Here is a 19,673-nt window from a genome sequence, read left to right on the forward strand (position 1 = left end):
CACATACATACAGGCGTGCTCACATGTGCACATCCATGCACGTGTGTGTGATGCATGCATGATTGTACACACATGCACTCTGGCACTTATAGAAAAATACATACACATGCACACAAGCACAGGCACCCATGCACACACATACCTACCCTTCTATCAATCTGTGTCAATAATCCCTTTGAAAACACCACTCGAAACCTCTTTTTGGAGAGCAAGCCAACTGTCACCCCATTCTTTTCATAACAAGTTACCAGAATTTAGCTCTTGAAAAAGCCACCTTTCTTTTTCTTTTAACCTATGCGGTCAGTGTTCTAGACAATATGATGGATACATATTATTTACCAAATTTATTAATACTTCATTTAGGACGTACAAAAGTGAAATTTACTTCTAAACATGTTTTTTAATTGCTTACGCTTTATAAAAACCATACAACATGTTTAAATCTTTAAAAGCTCTAAGATCCCCTCATCCTAACACTGTTTTGTCTTTCCCTTCTGGTCCTGGCCTATATACATGTATATGAAAAGCACTTTAGCCTTGGTGGAATGTAAATCTAGTTGAGAAAGCAAGTTCATGGATACGAATGTTAGCTGGATAAAAATAACTAACACTCTAAACCCTGCACAGTCTACAAAGGGCTTCTCATGTGTTTGATCTTTGCAGTTGCTCTGTGCTAAGGGAGACGTCACCATGGTACCCACTGAGGAAGCAGGCTCAGAATGTCAACACTCACCTAAGTGTATAGCTCAAAAACTGGCAGAGCCCAAACTCAGAGGCAGCTCTTCCGATTTCAGATCCTGCACTTTTCCACACACCTCCACAGGATGCTGGAGAAAGGCTCCGGGTGATTTGGGGGGCAAGGGAGGGGCAATGCCAAGAACAGCTCTAAAGCAGCGGTTCTGAGCTTTAAGCATGACCCAACATCAACTGGAGCATTGACAGTCCAATTCTAGATTGCCAGCCCCAGAACTGGCATTTCTAGCAAGTTCCTAGGTGATGTTTCTGCTGCTAGTTCAGGGCCCACTCTTGAAGAACCACTGTTATGAACAAATTAATAACAAAGATTGCAGCAAGACTGTCAATTTGTACAACTATTTTTGAAAGCTGTTTATTAGCATTGTCTCATAAATTTAAAGGTACACATATACCTTGACTGGAAATTTAATTCCTCTAAATGTTCTCTAAAGAATTTCATGGATAAGTGACCATGGTTCATGTACAAAAATGATGATAGTCACGTTGTTTGCAGTGGCCAAATTCTGAAACCTCCCCAGGAAGTAAACCGTAAAAGTTCATTCAAAGAGATACTGCACAACAATGAGGACACCTGCAGGCCCCATATATATATATATTATGTCATGTATACATATATTCAATATATAATACACATAGCAGATATCATGCAATCATAACAAAGAATGAAAGATGGAAGATGGAAAATAATACAGCACGAGCCTATTATATATACAATTCAAAACCAGGCAAGACTAAACTCAGTTGCTTATGGTTGCATACCCCATGGGTACGACTGTGTTAAAATTCAGGTCCACCCCTTACTGTGTGACCTGGAATGAGTCATTCAGTCTGTCTGTGCCTCAGTTTCTGTGCTCATAAAATCAGGATAATAATAGCACCTACCTCTTAGGGTTGCGGTAAAGATTAAAAGCTAATAAAATGATCAGCATAGGGCTTAATACATGTTAGCTGCAATTATCATCATCATTATTACACCAGGTGTCTTTAAAAGGACTTTTTGTGTCCCTCATACTAGCAGGGTCAAATGACAAAGACATGCAGGGAAAAAATGATAATCAAATTAAATAACCCAAATATTATAACCAAATCCAGCTAACCAACTTAACGAAAACACATATGCATTGCCTGCAAGCACGTGGGAAGATCTCATCAGTGGCCACATGAAGAAGTACTGTGGGAAATGAATATTGACACAGGATGGAGACCAAGTGGTCAAAATGGCTTCAGAGAAAAGGCCAAACGTCAGAAATTTTAAACTACGGTGGGGATTGCAGGGCCCAAGGCAGGATCAAAGTCGTGGTCATTGGCCTGTCTTGGACAAGATTCTTCAAGTGGAGGAAGACCCTGCGATGCCCTGAAGAGGGAGGTGGCATGAGCACAGCTGCCAGAAGACGCTGCCCTGAATTCCAGGGACCCCAGGGCAATAGGCCTTGCTGCTGGTATCCGCAGAGTGAGGCACAGGTCACCACCAAGAGTGTTAAAGGGGATGACGGTGTATCTTCCTTCCCTTTGCTTCTCCGTGAAAAACAGCTGTATGTGAAGCACCAGCTTAAAAGTTAGAACACTGCTTTAGACCAAACTGCTCTGTGTATCCATCCCTAAGCCAAGGGAAACTGCTGGTCCTGTTTCCACGGAAACTCCTTGCCTTTCAAGAACCGTATCTGAATACTTTAGAAGGGAGAACGTTTGGCCGGGAGAGAATCCACCTCCATGCTCCGGCACGGGGTTGATGGCAGGCCTTGGACCCTCACGGGTGGTTGGTTAGATACTTGTGTTCCTCGTGGCCCTCTCCATGGGCCACTGGGTGTCCTGGTGACACGATGGCAGTCTTTTCTCAGTGATCAGAAAGAGAGGAGAGAGGCAGGACTCCAGTGCCCAAGGTGGAAGTGCAGCCTTTTATAATCTAATCTCAGAGTGACGTGCTATCATTTAGTATTCTATCGGTTGTGCAGACCAACTTCCCTGGTACAGTGGGGGAAGGGACTGTACCAGGGTTTGCCTACCAGAAGGTGAGGATCACCAGGGATAACCTTGGGGGCTGGCTAGCACATGGCTGATTATTATTATTTTTCTGATTAAAATTCTGGACTTCACTTAATTTTTCACAATGCACGGTTTATTTTCTTACCATTTTAAATTTATTTTTTACTTTCACTGTTGGCAGAAAATCAAAGTCTACTTAATAGATTTTTTCTACCTAATTATTAGGAAGTTTTCTTATTGGACAAAATGTAACTTCTGTAGACATGACTGGACAGGACCAAAAAAATAAAAATAAAAAAAGGAAGAAATGACCAGCCAATCTCTACGTGAATTGGTTAATACTTATACCTGTCATGCAAAATAAATCAACTTTCTTCCAATAATGTGACTTGAAGCAAGTTCAGAGTGAATGTAATATAAACCCTAAATGTCCTCCGTCTTTACCCTGACAAGTTTAATCATGTCGCGGGGCCCTGACAAAGCTGCCAGGAAGTGGAGATGTTGTCATTCTTGTTAAAGTTTAACATCAAATACAGCCCACTGTAGCTTGGAAACACGTATTTGATTAATGGTTATAATCAAAGTAACTTCATTATGTAAGCATAATAACCCAGCCGAGAAGATATTTTAGTGTGTGCTAAGAACATGTTAATTCCTGGCTGGAGAAATCATTTTCTTTATGGGGATTAGAGCTGCCTGGTAGGCAGCCTTCCTTGCTGAAACTTTTATGAAAAATATGTATTTGGACAGGAGGAATTTCTGGTTCTGCAGCAGTGATAATAGCACTTTGTATTTCTGTGGGGCCTTTCTGGGGACACGCTCGGTGGGTTCCACGCACATCATCTCATTAATCCTCCTCACAGCCTCGGGAGGCTGGAGGGCCCATTGTTCTTACAGATGAGGAAACAGAGATACAGCTGAGAGGCAGAGACCCCAAACCGGGAAAAAGCCACTCGGCCTTTGAACGTTGAAAAGAAGCAGGCACAGAATTGCAAACCATTTTCCCTAGCAAAGGGCAACACACATTTTCCAGAATAATGCTCTGAACACCAGTGATCATAGCAGCCTTATCCTCAGTAGCCAAAAGGTGGAAGCAACCCAAGAGTCCATCGACAGACAAATGGATAAACAAAATATTGTATCTACGCACAACAGAACATTATTCAGGCTTGAAAAGAAAGGAAGTTCTGATGCATATTACAACATGGGTGAACCTTGAACACATTATGCTGAGTGCAATAAACCCATCACAAAAGGACAAGTCCTGTCTGATTCCACTCATAGGAGGTGCCTGAAACTGCCAAATTCGCTAGGGGGTGGTGGGCTAGGGGATGGAGATGGGGAGTTGTTCCTTCATGAGGACAGAGTTTCAGTTGAGGAGGATGAACAAGTTCTGGAGACGGATGGTGGTAAACGATGTACAACAATGTGAAGGCACTTAATGCCACTGGACTTGTGGTTAAAATGATCCACTTTACGTTATGAATATTTTACCACAGTTTTTTGAAAAGGAGAAAAATGAGGCAGGAGGAATAAATTGGGACAGGCATATATCACACTACTATACATAAAATAGATGTCTAATAAGGACCTGCTGTATAGCATAGGGAACTCTACTCAATACTCTGTAATAATGGCCTATATGGGAAAAGAATCTAAAAACGAGTGCATATATGTATATGTGTAACTGATTCACTTTACTGTACACCTGAAACTAATACAACATTGTAAATCAACTAGACTCCAATAAAAATTAAAAAAGAAAAAAAAAAAAGAAAGAAAAGGAGAATTCTGAGGATACCGTGCATTTGCTGTGACTGGGACATGCGACCATGGGTTCCTCGGTGGCCCCCCCCCCAGGTGATGTGAGGATAGGAACCTCAATGACAGGGAAAGATGACATCGGGAGGTTGCAGTGTGTTAGGAAGAGGACCATCCCCTTCCCTCATTACGGTTGCCTTGGTGATGGGAGTAGAGGAGCCTGCTGGCTCCCAGTCCGTGTTCAAGGCTGCGGTTAGTGTGCCCGAGCCTTGCCGGAGAGACTGTCCCTCCCAGCTTCGTTACCCCCTGCAGCTTCGTTACCCACTGCAGGTAACCAGGCTGTTCTTGTCTACTGGTAACAGCTGTGTCTGCCTAGGAGGCTGGGTACTTACCAGTATCGAGGGCCAGCCCCCAGGGTACACAGTCAGTGCCATTGCATGGGGTTCCCAGCTCCCAAGGGACCCTGCACTTGGGGTTTAAGCTTCTTCAGCTGCTCTCTTGAAGGTCTTAATAATTTCGCCTTTAAATGTGTTTTGTAATGCAGTCTGATGGCATAATGCATCATGAACTGGGGACTTGAAGGCTCAGCTCCTGAGTCATCCCACCTCCCGCCGCCTCACATGCTCAGCTGCCTTCCCTCCCCCCATTTACTGGGCCCCAGGCCTCCCCTTCGCTGCATCCACCCCGCCCTCACTGCCATCCTCCACCCCACGGGGACCTGGGTGTGTGTTGGAAGATTGGGGTCGGGCTCCCCATGGCAGCCACACGTGGGGTGTAAACGGAGCCTCCCTGCCAGAGACAACAGCACCAGAGAGCTTTCAGAGGGCCCCACACGTTACCTGGGGGTCACCCATCTAAGGCCTGGGTGTGGTGGTCGTCCTGGGGGGAAGGGAACCCTGAGCTAGTAGGGTGCACACGTGTAATGTGCTTGCAAGTCCCAGGGTGTGTCCTGGGTGCCTGGGAGGGTCGACACAACAGTAAATAGAAAATCTTGCTCCATCTGGATTAGCAATCTACTGCTGATTATTGTCTGCTATATATAAAACGGTGCTGTGAGGGAGGGGAAAAGCATTTTTCAATACATCAAACTTTTGTACTGAATTTTTTGTAATAAACAATCAAGGCGACGAATTCTTTTTAAATGGAAAAGAGAAATTTTGTAAGAAGGCAATATTAACCTAACCATCACGTAAGCCCTCTGGATGAAGGATTCCGCAAAACTTTGTTTTATGGTTACTTCTTCTCTTAGATTCTTAATTTGTGAGGGGGATGAGGGGAGGGAAGGGTTTCTCCTAAAAAGCATTAGTTGTGTTTTTTAAGATAGTGTAACTTGCTTAAAATTCTTATGTGACATTAACAAATAAAAGGCTGTTTTAATATTTTTTAAAAATCTCCAACATGACACATGGAGAGAAAGAGAGACAGAATAAGAAAGAAAAAAGGCTTTATATTTTATAACTTTAATGGCACCTCTTTCCTGCTTTGTTAACAAAAGTCTCCACATTTTCATTTTGCTCTGGAACCTACAAATCATGGAGCATGTCCTGTCGACCTCATCTCTCAGATAGGCAATAGGCTTGCAGAAGGGATGTTGAGATCTTTATTTTGCAGCTGAGGAAAGGGAACCACAAAGGACGTCAGGGGAAATCTCCCCTGAATGGGTCCAGCCCCAGATGGAGGGGCTTCCAAGGATGCTCTGGCACCCCTCGCCCCAGCAGGCAGAGTTCTGTGCCCTGTGGACCAGCTTTGGGGCCTCAGCTATGGTCCGGCAAAGTGGCTTTGCACTTGGATCCAGAAGGCCCGGGTTCTCCTTGTAGGTCTTTGATTGACTTGTTGCATGGCTTTAGACTCCAATTCTGTTTACCTGCCCTGATTCTGTTTTAGTATGGGTACATGGAATTAAGCATTCCCTTCTCTACTGAGAACACACATGTCACTGTGAGATCACAGATGTCAAATTGACCTGAAACTTGGCAGGATACAGAGGTTCAGATGCATGATTTACCTCACGAGGTTTAGCTTAGACCCGCTTAGCTTCCCCAGAGCCTGACGAAAGAAAGAGAGGGGAGAGAAAGATTCCTTATCTAGGGAGTAAGATAATTTTATGATGATATTAATTTTATGATATTAATTTTATGATGATACTGATTCTTTTAAATCTTACTGGATACAGTGGAGCTTTGGATTAGGGGTAGGAGAGGGGCAGAAAGGGAAGAGGTTCTTATTTAGCCAGGCTTAAACCCTCCAGGTCTATTTCCTTACTTACAAATAAAGAGGAAGGGAACAAGATGTCACGTATGAAATGAATCCTAAAATTCTCTTATATTTTAATCTTAATTTTTTCCCCTTCAAAATAGGTGTTTGGTGTCTGGTTCTCTTTGATCATCTGCATAGACATCTGTTCGTATAAATTTAAATCCGATGAATCTGCTAGAAATTTTATTTCTACATCTTTCACACATATTTGTAGTATAATTTGGAACGTACTTAAAATGGCACTTATAAACATGTCTTGGGTCATTTCTATGGCCCGCGTTTCTACCCCATCAGGTTGTTGTGTGGATTGAATACCTTCACAGTATATAGAAAATGTCCCAGCACAGTGTCAGGATGCATGAAAGTTAGCAGTTGTTATTATAGGATGCTGTGTGTGTGTGAGAGAGAGAGAGGGGAGGAGAAAGGAAGAAAGAGGGATAAGATGAAAGGAAGGAAAGAAGATAAACAGGAGAGAAGGAGGGAGGGAGCAAAGGGGAGATTAGAAAGGAAAATGGGAAGAGGAGGACAGTCAGAACTGGAAAGGCCTTGGAGCTTTCCAGTTGAGCTGTTTCACTCCAGGCTGTATATTAGGATCACTAGAAGAGTTTTAAATAAATCCATTCCCAAGCCCCCCCCCCCAGAGACTCTGGTTCAGTTGATCTGAGGTAGGGCCTAGACACTGTTACATTTTTAAAACTCTTCAGCTGATTCCAACTTCTGAGATGCAGGCCAGGTTGAGAACACCTGGTCCCATGCAGCTCACCTATGAATCAGATGAGATAACAAAGTCCCAGGGCAGCCAATGGTCTTGCCCTCTCATGGTATCATGTCCATGGACGGCATGAGGTTGGAGCCCAGCCTCCTTGCTCCTGGGCCCCTTTCTCCTCTCCTCCTCTGAGAGGACCAGTGCTCTAACCCAAGGCCACCAGATCCCAAACCACAGCTGCAGAGTCCAGAGTAAAGCACTTCCAGGGGGTCCCCAACCTGAGCAGCAGAATTCAAGAAGATGGCTGCCATCTTAGCACCTGATCTTTGTGACACTCACGGATTCACGTTTTCACCTAAGCCTATTTTATGTATTCAGAATAATGAAAATTAGGTGTTCAGTAACTTTTGATTGACTGATGAAATGATAATGAAAATAAATTTTGATTCAAATCTCTGCATGAAATGTTCATTGTGGAGCACAGGCAGTGGGTATATGGCTCTTCAGCTTTCTGTATGTTTGAAAATGTTTATAATCAAATGTTGGGAAGACGTAAAAAAATATTTGAAGAAGTAGCTAAAAAAGGAGAAAGAAGAAGTAGCTTAAAAAACGTGTTCGGGTTTCCCTGGTGGCTCAATGGTTGAGAGTCCGCCTGCCGATGCAGGGGACACGGGTTCGTGCCCCGGTCCGGGAAGATCCCACATGCTGTGGAGCAGCTGGGCCTGTTAGCCATGGCCGCTGAGCCTGCGCGTCCGGAGCCTGTGCTCCGCAATGGGAGAGGCCACAACAGTGAGAGGCCCGCGTACCGCAAAAAAAAAAAAAAAGTGTTCATGTCTCAGAACATCTCTGTCCACGGCCCTCCCAGCTGGCAACCCTGACCGTGTCCCTGACTGTGTGTCCCTGACTGTGTGTCCCCGACTGTGGTTTCCACCTTGGGTGTTGGGGCAACCTTGTTGCCTTGTTCTTAGCTCCACACTGTCCTCTGCCGCCTCTGTTCTGACCACGTGGAGGGACTGAGGGACTCCCCAGGATGCAGGTCTTTCCTGCTCAAACACAGGAGGTCCTGGGCACTTGGGAAGGTTGGCTGCCCTCTATGGGAGTCGTTATTGATCATAATGATGGTTTTAAAATAGGACTCATTAAAGTCAGATCTTGGTTGACTCTTGCATTTGGGCCCTTGACACCCATTCCTCTTTTCTAATTTTCTCTTTTCTTCTCTGTAAAATGAAGGAATTGAACCATACTATCTTGACAGACATGTTGTCTAGTTGTGGCTTATCCAGGACACCTGGTATTTCCTTTTCTTTCTTTTTCAGTGGTCTTTTTGGCAGAGCTAAGGTAGAAGAAAAGAAATAAAACTGTGTTAGGATCAGTTTTGTATTATTGGTAGAGTCAATGAAACAGGAAAGTTTGGAAATAATCTTTCTCATCAGTGATTTATTAACATGTTTTTATTTTCTCTTTTTCCTTGTGTTGAAAAATCAGTGCGTCCCTCAAGTTATCGCTGAATTCCCTGTCTAAACATGCAGTGATGTGCTGTTCTTATTTGCAGGGTTCACTGTTATGAGTAAGGTTGGTTATTGCTTGTAGGTAAACTCACACCTCCTCAGTGCTTCTGGCATGATGGGAACACCCTTTAAAATCATTCACATAGTGACGTACCGTCCTGTGTAGTGTTCTGGTAAATCCTTTAGTGTTAAACAACTAGCTGTTGGGGGTGGAGATAGGGAAGAGAGTCCTGATTTCTAGCGTTTGTCAGTTTCAGTGGTGTAAATCCTCCCACCGTGGCCAATTTCAAGCTAAATAGATGGCATCACTGGACTGCAGAGTTGATCTCCATATGCAGAATCGGCTCAGCCTGGGGGGTGGCAGCGGCTCCACTCTACCACTGCATCTCTACCCTATGAGAAAGTAGGTCAGATGGGCCTCCCTTAAACCATAAGAACGTAGATTTGCTGAACATTAAGATGTTGTTAGGTGATAGCCTGATTTATGAAGGAAATTTATAAAACAGTATGTAACGAAATAAAACTGCACTCTCTTTAATGGGAAATTTTGCAAGAGAAGCACACGGTGAGCCATCTTTGAACAAAGCCCTCTTGGTGTGGATTTTCTTTGCACCCACTAGCAGGGCTGCTCTGGCCTCCCCTTGGTGCCCATCCCTGTTACCTTACCCTATCCGTTCGTTGTGCTTCAGAGACCCTTGCGGAAAGCCCTGCTCCAGTGACAGGCTGTCATCTCTCAGCACCCGTGACTGTGACCAACACAAAGGTTGTGCCTTCAGACATTAGCATTGCAAAGAGACGTGATAATGATCGCTTTAGAAAAATTCTTTTGACCATTTCTTTAAAGGGCTGAAAACACTCGGGTAGGACAGAGCATGGGCTTGTCAGACTATTTCTGACTATTAACCACAACTAAAATCCCCATTTTGGTGGGGCACTCCTCCAAAGGAGACATATGAGTAAAACAAGAAGCATTTTTTTTTTTGCAGAGTAAGAGGGATAAACCATAAACCAGGGGGCCAGGATTTAGTCAAGACACTTCTCCCACGTAGAATGCAATAAAGCTTTTCATTAGTAAGAAAAGGAAAGGGCAGAGAACAAGCAAGCTCTCCAAGCAATGCTGCAGTTTCTTGGAGAGCAATAATATCTTCCTCTAGTTGGATGTTTCAACGTGATAGGAGATTGCATTCAGGTGAACACCAGCCTTCACAATGCATGTGCTCCCTGCCCTACGTAGCAGCTCATAAGGTAGGACAGAGACCCTTACTGTAGAATTGATTCACTCTCATTGGAATGTAAAGAAGTGAGCGTGATTAAATACCCCAGACCTGGGAAGTGACCACACTTACCATGTCCTCACAGGAAATCTGTATTTTTTCACACTCTGCCATTTTACAAATTTCTTTTTTTTTCCTTTTTCAGCAAATACCGCACACTGAGAAATCCTCTATGTGACATTTAGATGCCCAGGACACTGGGAGGCATTAGTGTGGATTAATTTCCAGAACACAGCTTTACCACCAGAGTTTCTCTATTCTGTGCTCAGCACAGGGGGTTGTAGAAATAGGCTCCTTACTTTAGGGACCAGGGGGCCACGTTCCAAAGCTAAATTCCCAGCTTTGATAAGGATGACAAGTAAATATTTTCTTCTTCTTGCGCCTACAACAGATTTATTTACAGTTTTGCAATTGAGGTCACTTTTGGTGGCTTTGGGATCTTTAATTATCATGACTTAGCTCTCAGCCTTTATAAGAAAAAAATCTTGGTTAGTGGATACGAGGCCAGATTGAAGATGTCTTTAGTAAAGAAGCCTCATGAAGATGATGTGCCCAAAGACCTGAGCGGACCACAGCCCCCAAGTCAAAACCCATATTCACATTCATTCCTCATCTGAAGAACCCCTCTCCTAGGGCATGAAGAAAACCCTGCCATCAGATACACGGAGAGGCCATGAATCTAAGCTCATGTAACACTGACTGTGGGCTGTGGACTGGCTTCCTTTTACCTCTCAACAATCATTATCTCCATCTGACAAAAACCAAAACTAAGGCACAGAATGGTTAAGGGACTGTCTAAGGCCACACGGTGAGCCAGTGGCACACCTAAGGATTTAGATTCAGGCAACTACCATGTTATACAGGCTGATGACAAACTAACCCATCAACAACAAGTATTCAACCGGTGGTTGTTTTGGAACCTATATGAGGCATACACTACATCCTCCTGTACAGAGCCAGCCAATAGAAATTGTTTTTTCAATATAGAATATATGCCATATTTTCCGAAATAGTCGGGACCTATGGTTAAGGTCAGCTTAAAACAATTCTCAGTCTCCTATTATAGAAAAATCCAAAATAATAATGGATAAACATAATAGTTCAATTCTCTGTCATGTAGCTTTTTTTTTTTCCTGGAGCGAGGCAGGCGAGGTTGGGATAATAGCTTCAGGGTGTCATCAGAAACCCAAGCTCCCATCTTCAGAGTCACCTCATGATCCAAGATGGCTGCTGGTGCTCCAGCTATCAGGTCCTGATTTCAGGCTGGCACAGGAGGAGGCAGAGAAAGTCTAAAGGGGTTACAACCAGCTGAGCATGCCTCCCAGAAGTTTTAGATATGTCACTGCCTTGATCTCAGTCATATGGCAATACCTGGCTCTGTGAAAGGCACTTAAATACATTCTTTCGTTCAGGTATAGATTTTTTTATAATGTCTCCTGTTAAAAACTGGGGAAAGAAAGAAAAAATGGGCTTGGGGAGGCAACTGAAAATATCTGCTCAAGGTCAGTAGTTCACACCTGCTGTTAGAGTTTAAGGGGGCCCCTAAAATAATACCATAGAGTTCAGAATCAAGTAATGGAGGGACACACGAGTAGCGTAGTTTGATAGGAGACTTCTGGAGAATGTGGATTTACAAATCCTACATCTAGAATTAGGGAGAGTTACCCACCCAGCCCCTGACCAGGCTGGAGGTGCACAGCTCTCCTTTTACTCAGACACATCCCCTATCATTATGGGAGGTGGGCAGATCTGACACACACCCTCTGCCAACAAGTCCCCCAAAGGGACTGGGCCTCACTGGTTAGTTCCTTCCCAACTCACACATCAGTAAGTCGCTGCCCCATCATACAGGAGAGAGGTCAGGAGTGCTGTTCTGATAGAAGGTCCCTCCATTTTGGAAGCATAAGAAGTGGGGGGCATGTCCGCAAACAACCGCCTACTTGTTTTGGCTGATGGGACCGCACTTCGTGTATGATGTTCCTGTTACTTTGTCTCTGGTCTGTAAATTCTTCTGCTCATATGCCCCGTGGCGTGCTAGTAAACATTTAACATGCAGATCTCAAAAAAGTATAAATAATAATAAAGTATATAATATTAGGGATCATCAATTCCATATAGACAATTCAAGCTCACAAAATACTTTTATTGCTTTTCAATGAACTTTTGCATCTGTAGCTCCCATAAGTCACCCTATAGCTAATGAACCGGTGTTCCAACGTGAAGTTTGGTTGGTACTTTTGTTTACAGTAACAAGATGGAAGTGAAACAGCAAAGACTTATATGGGAATTTCATTTGTCAATGGTGTGAGTGATTCTTTGCTGACTCAGATGAATCAGACTTCTTTGCTGAATCTTTCATACTAGAAGAATCATTTCTGAATATTTAGGGCTGTGTGGCCTGCAGTGGCTTCAGATATTTAGTCTTCATTATCAGCTTTTCCTCCATCTCTTCCTTAAATCGAGGCAACCAATAAAACAGTAAACCAAGTCCTGATGTATAACCTCTGCAGACGTGAACGTGAGCTGACTCATTACCTGCTAAGTCCCACAGTGTCCCTGTATGTCAGTTTCACACAAACCTACTGTTTGCCTGAGATCCTGGACAAGCCCACCCAGGACCCCAAATCCCTGCAGCCATGAGCATTTCTGATGGGGTCCCCACCCTCCATTGCATTTAAGATGTGGAAGCCACCAGCCAGCATAACACATCTCCCCACCTGTACGCCTTGGCTCAGTCCCTCATGTCCCTGGACACGCCCACATTTCAGCATCTGTTAGGATGAGGCCCATAGTCATCGTCACAGCCCCCATGGAGGCAAAGCAACAGAGCGACTCCCTGCTTCAAATTCAAAATATGGGAAAAGGTATGGAGTTTCTAAAAACACTAAAAACGGAACTACCACATGACCCAGCAATTCCACTCATGGGTCTAGATCAAAATAAACACAAGAACACTAATTCGAAAAGATACATGCACCCCAGTGTTCATAGCAGTGTTATTTACAATTGCCAAGATATGGAAGCAACCTCAGTGTCCGTCAACAGATGGATGGATAAAGAAGATGTGGTACCTATATACAATGGAATACTACTCAGCCATAAAAAGGAATGAAATTGTGCCATTTGCAGCAACATGGGTGGACCTAGAGAATATCATACTAAGTGAAGTAAGTCAGAGAAAGATACATATTTTATGATATCACTTATATGTATGTTGAATCGAAAAAATGCAACAAACTAGTGAACAAAGCAAAAAAGAAGCATATTCACAGATATAGAGAACCAACTAGTGGTTACCAGTGGGGAGAAGGAAGAGGCGTGGGGCAAGACAGGCATAGGGGATTTTAAAAAGGGTTATTATGGGATTATATGAAACCATGTGTGTGAAACTTCTGAAAATTGTAAAGCACCATAGAATTTAAAGAATCTGCCATTCAATTAAAAAAAAAAAAACAGAAAAAAAACCCTCAAAATATACCTAAACATGGATATACATCCAAATGAAAATAAATATTTTGTCACCTAGGTGTCTTCCTCAGCAATGAGTTGTCCAGTGTGGGCTAGACATAACATAAACTGTCCTGTTCTTGAATACTTTAATTAACTTTCCCATTTTCTTCTACATTTTTGGCCCTCAGTTTTATCTAATAAATCTTACTATGGGAAACCAATTCCTGTCTTTAAAAGATGAAGTGATTGTAGAAGCAAAAGGAAGCATCTTGAGATTCTCAAATAATTTGTCTCCTTAGAACATAATTTTTTTAATTAAAAAGTCAACTGTGTTTCAAGTTTACAAGTAATTTTACAACATATACAAATATGAGGTTTGCCATTATCGTGGAAAAGGATTTTTCACCAGGAACAGTTAACCTGACTCACATTACTGAGCATCCCTGAGTACAACTAGAGGAGCTGGTACCCACTGCTGAGGACACCCTACCAAGTGCAGTCGTCTGCTGGCAGTGGCAGTGGCAGTGGCAGTGGCAGTGGCTTCCCTCCAAATCCCTCCCAGGAAAATGACAGCACGACCTTCCGTTCTGGTATATTTTTCGAAAGACGACCTTCAGGGATGCTTATACAGAGATTTTGAGTCCCTGAGCCCAGAGTAAATTGCCCACAGAACTGACTTCTCCTACCCTCTTGGACACTTAAAATGTTTTTATTAGCCATTTTGGAAAGAAATCTTAAGTGTTTTAAATCATTTTAAACCAACCACACCAGGCTAGTATAACGTTTTTTAATGGTTCAGGAACATCATTTAAAAACCCACAATGATGGTCCTCTGGAGCCCCCAGAAACACTCAGGGGTGGCTGAGATGAGTGTGGGGTGACGGGAGGATGGACACCGGAGTTGCTGGACTCAAGTGGCCCCCGCATCACCATGCGTCCTGAGGTTCATGCCTAGTCGGCGCTGTCACACTTCCCTCTCTCGTATCAGCTCTTTCATTCCTTCCCTTTTGTTGGTGGTCCCACCCCTGGTAGCTTGCCAACTTCTCCCAGGGTGGGTTTGCATCTGCCATGGGCAGAAAAGTATCTTAACTGCAGTCATGTGTCCTGCTTGTAAACATTAAACAGAGAGCATCAGGGACTTGCCCCTGCTGCTAAAACATTTGCATTTTGTACATTTGTGGGGCATTTTGGGGTTCTTAGACACGATATATGATTGCTTCATTTTTTCATAAATATATTCCCTATGGTTGAGGTTTACTGAAATGGAGCCACTATAAAGAAAATTCTTACTCCATGTTTAAAGGAAAACGGATAAGGAGACATGTCCAAAGAACCTCACAGATGAGCCTGGCCTCTCCCCACCACCAGGTTCAGGAAAGCGATCCCAGGCATCGCAGCGCGCTGGGCAGCCTGGGGTCACACATGGGGCTCTGCGCAACAGAGCAGGTGTGCTCCACGGTCCTAAGCACAGGTGTCCAAAGCTTTTGTCCAGCTCCCCCTTGGTCAAGCTGTGAGCTTTCTCTTTCAGCTCTCCATCCACACATAAGATGTCCAAGTTCCACACCCCTGTTCAAAAGTGTTCAGTAGCAGCCAGAGCTGTTTGATGACAGATAATGCAAAGACAAAGGCAGGAGCAGGGAGGTGGGGGCAGAGGTCCACTCTGCTCCCTGCTCCTCTCGGAGCTGCAGCCCAGCCTCCCCTGCTGTGGGAGACACTCTTGAAGAGGATGCCACACCTCCCTTGGGCCCTACCAGTGGTGTGCTTACCAGCCTCCTCTCTGCTGGTGCCCCATGGTTCGTGGCTATCTGGACCGGTCCGTGGCTCCTTTACCTGGGGCCTTTGAATTCCCAGGGCTTCAGACCTTGTCCCCAGTGAGGAGGAGAATTGGAGACGGGACAATCGTCCCGGGTTCACAGACCCATAGACCCTTCTCATGCTCCTACACAGGCTACTGCTGGAAGCCTTCTGCCTTCAAGATCTCAGAGGAGGGACAGCTCTGGTCCCTGAGTTTTCTTAGTTCTCCCAGGTGGCAGACATCTCCCTCTCCTGGAACCTTCCTCACCACCCTCAACTCCTCTGTAGTGGAAGCACCGTGGTGGACCTGGGGTTTCCACAGCCAGGAAGCATCATGCTGGAGCAGAATATGCCAGCTCACCTTCTTGCGGTTTTATCCAATCTCTACTCTTGGAGCTCCCCCACTGATTCTGGTGGTGGAAGCGCTGCAAGAAGGACCTCGGTCCTTGTCTTCTTTGAAGAAAGAATTCAGCAAAGAGACCAAGATTGTGAAATAGAGACAGAGTTTATTCGAAGCAAAGTACATGTGGAAGAGCACACAGGCGAACTCGGAGTGAGTTGCACACAATAGGGGCTGCTTAGGTTGCTTATATGGGGGCATTTTTCCAGGTTGTCTCTGGCCAATCATCTTGACGTGTCTGCAGGAGACTGGTTGCAGCTGCTCAGCCTGGGCCTGTCTCCATCACGTGGTTGAAGGGGAACATTTTTTCCATGCCCAATCTTCTTACATAGAGACTGCAAAATGGTGGAGCCACTTGGGAAAATAGTGTGGCAGTTTCCCAAAATGTTAAACATACAACTGCCTTGTGACCCAGTCGTTCCACTCCTAGCAGCCTACCCAGGAAAAATAAAAACATAAGTCAGCACAACAACCTCTACACAAATGTTTGCATTATTTGTAAAATCCAAACAGTGGAAACTATTCAAATGTATACCAACTGGTGAATGAATGAACAAAATGTAGTCTATCCACACGGTGGACTATCACTCAGTAACAAAAAGGAACAAAAGTACTAAGTACACACTCTAGTATGTATGAACCTTGAAAACATGCACAGTGGAAAAACACCCAGAAAGCTACAGACAAAAAATATATATTTACTGTAGGATCCTATTTATAGGAAATGTCCAGAAAAGGCAAATCTAGAGGGACAGAATGTCCATTAGTGGTTGCCTAGGACTGGGGGTGGGAAAGGAAAGAATCCTTAAATGGACAGGCAGAATCTTTTGGGGTAATCTAAATGCTCTAAAATTTGAGGTGGTGATGGTCATACAACTCTATATACTTGTATTGGGTTGTACTAGTAATGTGTGTGTGTGTGTGTGTGTGTGTGTTGGATAATGTAAATACACTTGTTTGTGAGTTGAATGGTGCCTCCTCAAAATTCACCTCCACCAGGAACCTCAGAATATGACCGTATGTGGAAGTAGGATCTTTGCAGATGTAATTGGTTAAGATGAAGTCATACTGAATGAAAACGGGTCTTAAGTCCAATGACTGCTGTCCTTACAAGAAATCCGTGTGAAGACACAGAGAAACATTCAAAGGAAGTACCCATGTGAGGATCAGGGCAGAGACTGGAACAAAGCTGCCACAAGCCAAGGAACACCTAGGGCCACCAGAAGCTGGAAGAGGCAAGGAAAGATGCTTCTCTGGAGCCTCTGGAGGGAGCGCAGTCCTGATGTCATCTTACTTGTGGACTAGCCTCCAGAACTGTGAGAAACTACATTTCTGTTGTAAGCCACCAGCCTGTGGTCATTTGTTACTGCCACCCTAGGACACGAAGACAATACTAAAGCCCACTCACTCGTACACTTATAGCAGGAGAATTTTGTGGTGTGTTAATTATACCTCTGCGAAGTTGTTAATAAAAGTAAAAATTTTCTTAAATAGGCCAGAGGAAGAGAGGGAGGAGGACCAAAGGTTAGGGATGGTAGAGCCAGTTCTGCCAATTCTCAGATACGCAGGAAGAGGAATCTCACCATGGCTGTAGGCGGCTTTCTTTAAAATATGGGACTCACAGTGCGTCTTTTCTTAGGTTCTGAATCTGTCCACTCCGTATCTTGTTATCTCTGCCACACACCCACTGACTATAGAGAAACGTCACAGTGCAGGGCCTTCCGTGGGGTTTCAGGCTGCAAAGCTGGTAGATCTCTGGCTTGTTTGTCTCAAACCCTCCCCACCGGCCTTGGGGAAGACATGCCCCAGTATGTGCCAGTCTCAGGAGGAGGCCCAGTGTTTCTGTGGTCAGGTGCCCAGGGATGGGACACTGGAGGGCTCTGAGGTGGGATATAAAGAGCATAGTGTGAGCTTGACCTTATAAATGAGGGAGGGTCTTTCTTTCTGTGATTGGGAAAATGAGGTTAAAAAACAGGCGAAAAATATAAATTTGTTTTAGTTCTTTTTAAATCTTTCTGGTTGTTTTTGATATCATCGTGTTGCTCTCTCATGTTTTAAAAATATCTTTAAACGTTTAGTGTATGATTATTTCAGGTTCTGTGTCTGGTAATTCTAACCTCTGAAGTCTTTGGCGGGTGCTGATTCTCAATGAGAGTAGATTGTTTCCTCATGTGTTTTGTATTTTTGTTTTGTGAGTTCATGTTTAGAGAAGGTTTATCTGGGAGAATCTCAATGGGCCTGGATAAAGGACCCATCCTTCTCCAGTGTGTTTTTGTTTGCTTTTGCTGGATTCCTCAGGCCCATTACCAAACTAGGGTCACCATCACATGAATCCTTTAGCAGGAATTTGACTCCAAACCTATGTAGAGTCAGACCAGCTACAAATTCTCAAGGGAGATGGTTTTTCTTCATTCGCAACACAAGCCAAGGCAGTTTGCTTCTCCCTTTGCCATCGTGCGGTCTTATGTATTGACTGATTTTTGGTGATTGGCTTGCTCCTAGGATAGAGCCCTTTGAGGAGCTCTGCTTGGAGGTTTCACTTTTATCTCCTGTCTCACAGGCAGTCAAAGCACCAGCACTGTAATACCTGGGTCTTTCAACGTCCACCTTTGTTTCTGGCTCCTGGGTTTTCTTTCACTTTCTTATAAACTTAGTATGCATTTAAAAGGTGTTTGTTATACACTGTCCAGCATTTCTAGGTGGTTTGTGGCATGGGCCTGGGGCCTCATGTCTCCTGGCGTATTGCCCAGGATGGGAGTCTATAGATGGATTTTGAGGTGGAGAGAGGGAACTGGACAAGTTTCACAAATAAAGGTTCCTGTTCTCTCAATGTATCGGGATGAGATTCCCTGCTGTAAACAGTGGGAGAAGGATAGGTCCAAGGTTTCCAAGTGACTGTAAAAGTTTGTGCCAGCTGTGGGATGGGATGGGATGTCAAGAGGTCACTTCAAGGATTGGTTAGCAACAGCCAGGGCTCCATCTCAGTTGACTAACAAGGTTTCATTCCCAAGCTGACAAGGAGAGTTAGAAATGTAGGAGATTACAGAAGGAGTGTAATTCTCAATGGAAGCCCCCTTTCCCATCCGAGAAGCAAGTCACATCATTGTCCTGTGTGTTCTAGGGGATGTGGGTCTGCCATCCACAGGGATTGGAAGAGAGCAACACCCCACGAGTATGGAACCACAGGGCAATTTCTGCTTAGGGCTCATTTAGTCCAGTTTCATTTTTCTGCCACCTTCCAACAATCTTGATCATGATTCTTGCTCAGCAGTTTCCTGAATGTATTTTATTTCAAAGAAACACCTCCTCGGGAATTCTCTGGAGATCCAGTGGTTAGGATTCTGCGCTTCCACTGCCGGGGGCCCGGGTTCCATGCTCCCTGGTCAGGGAACTAAGATCCCACAAGCCACGCAGTGCAGCCAGAGAGAAAAAAAGAAACTGAGCTGCGTGTTAAGGTGGGGGAAGCCGAGAACCCTGCTTTGCCGAGTAAGTTGTGTCATTTTTGGGTTTTCAGTTCCTGCGATGATTACGTCCTATCCAAACACCACCCTGGCCACTCAGGGTCAGAAGAAGGAAATGAGCTGCACGGCCCATGGCGAGAAGCCCATCATAGTCCGCTGGGAGAAGGAGGACCGAATCATTAACCCTGAAATGGCCCGCTATCTCGTGTCCGTCAAGGAGCTGGGAGAGGAGGTGATTTCCACTCTGCAGGTAAAACATGACAAACAGGGCAGATGAGAAGCTACCTTCATGGGCAGAATAATCCTGTCTTTTCACATAAGTTG

General features: G+C 44.3%; 1 protein-coding gene across 2 annotated transcripts in view; it reads left to right on the forward strand.

The window, feature by feature from the left end:
* The window catches only part of DSCAM (DS cell adhesion molecule), a gene marked incomplete at both ends in the record, with an annotated part of 733,770 nt that overhangs the window by 565,166 nt on the left and 148,931 nt on the right, over positions 1-19,673 (forward strand). For both annotated transcript variants that reach the window (XM_081235410.1, XM_081235409.1), the window contains one exon: positions 19,403-19,599. In XM_081235410.1, the coding sequence (XP_081091536.1) occupies positions 19,403-19,599 (197 nt within the window). The remainder of the gene's footprint in view (positions 1-19,402; positions 19,600-19,673) is intronic.

This window comes from Mesoplodon bidens (genome assembly GCF_964165515.1).
Source record: "Mesoplodon bidens genome assembly, chromosome: 5".
Taxonomy (NCBI): domain Eukaryota; kingdom Metazoa; phylum Chordata; class Mammalia; order Artiodactyla; family Ziphiidae; genus Mesoplodon; species Mesoplodon bidens.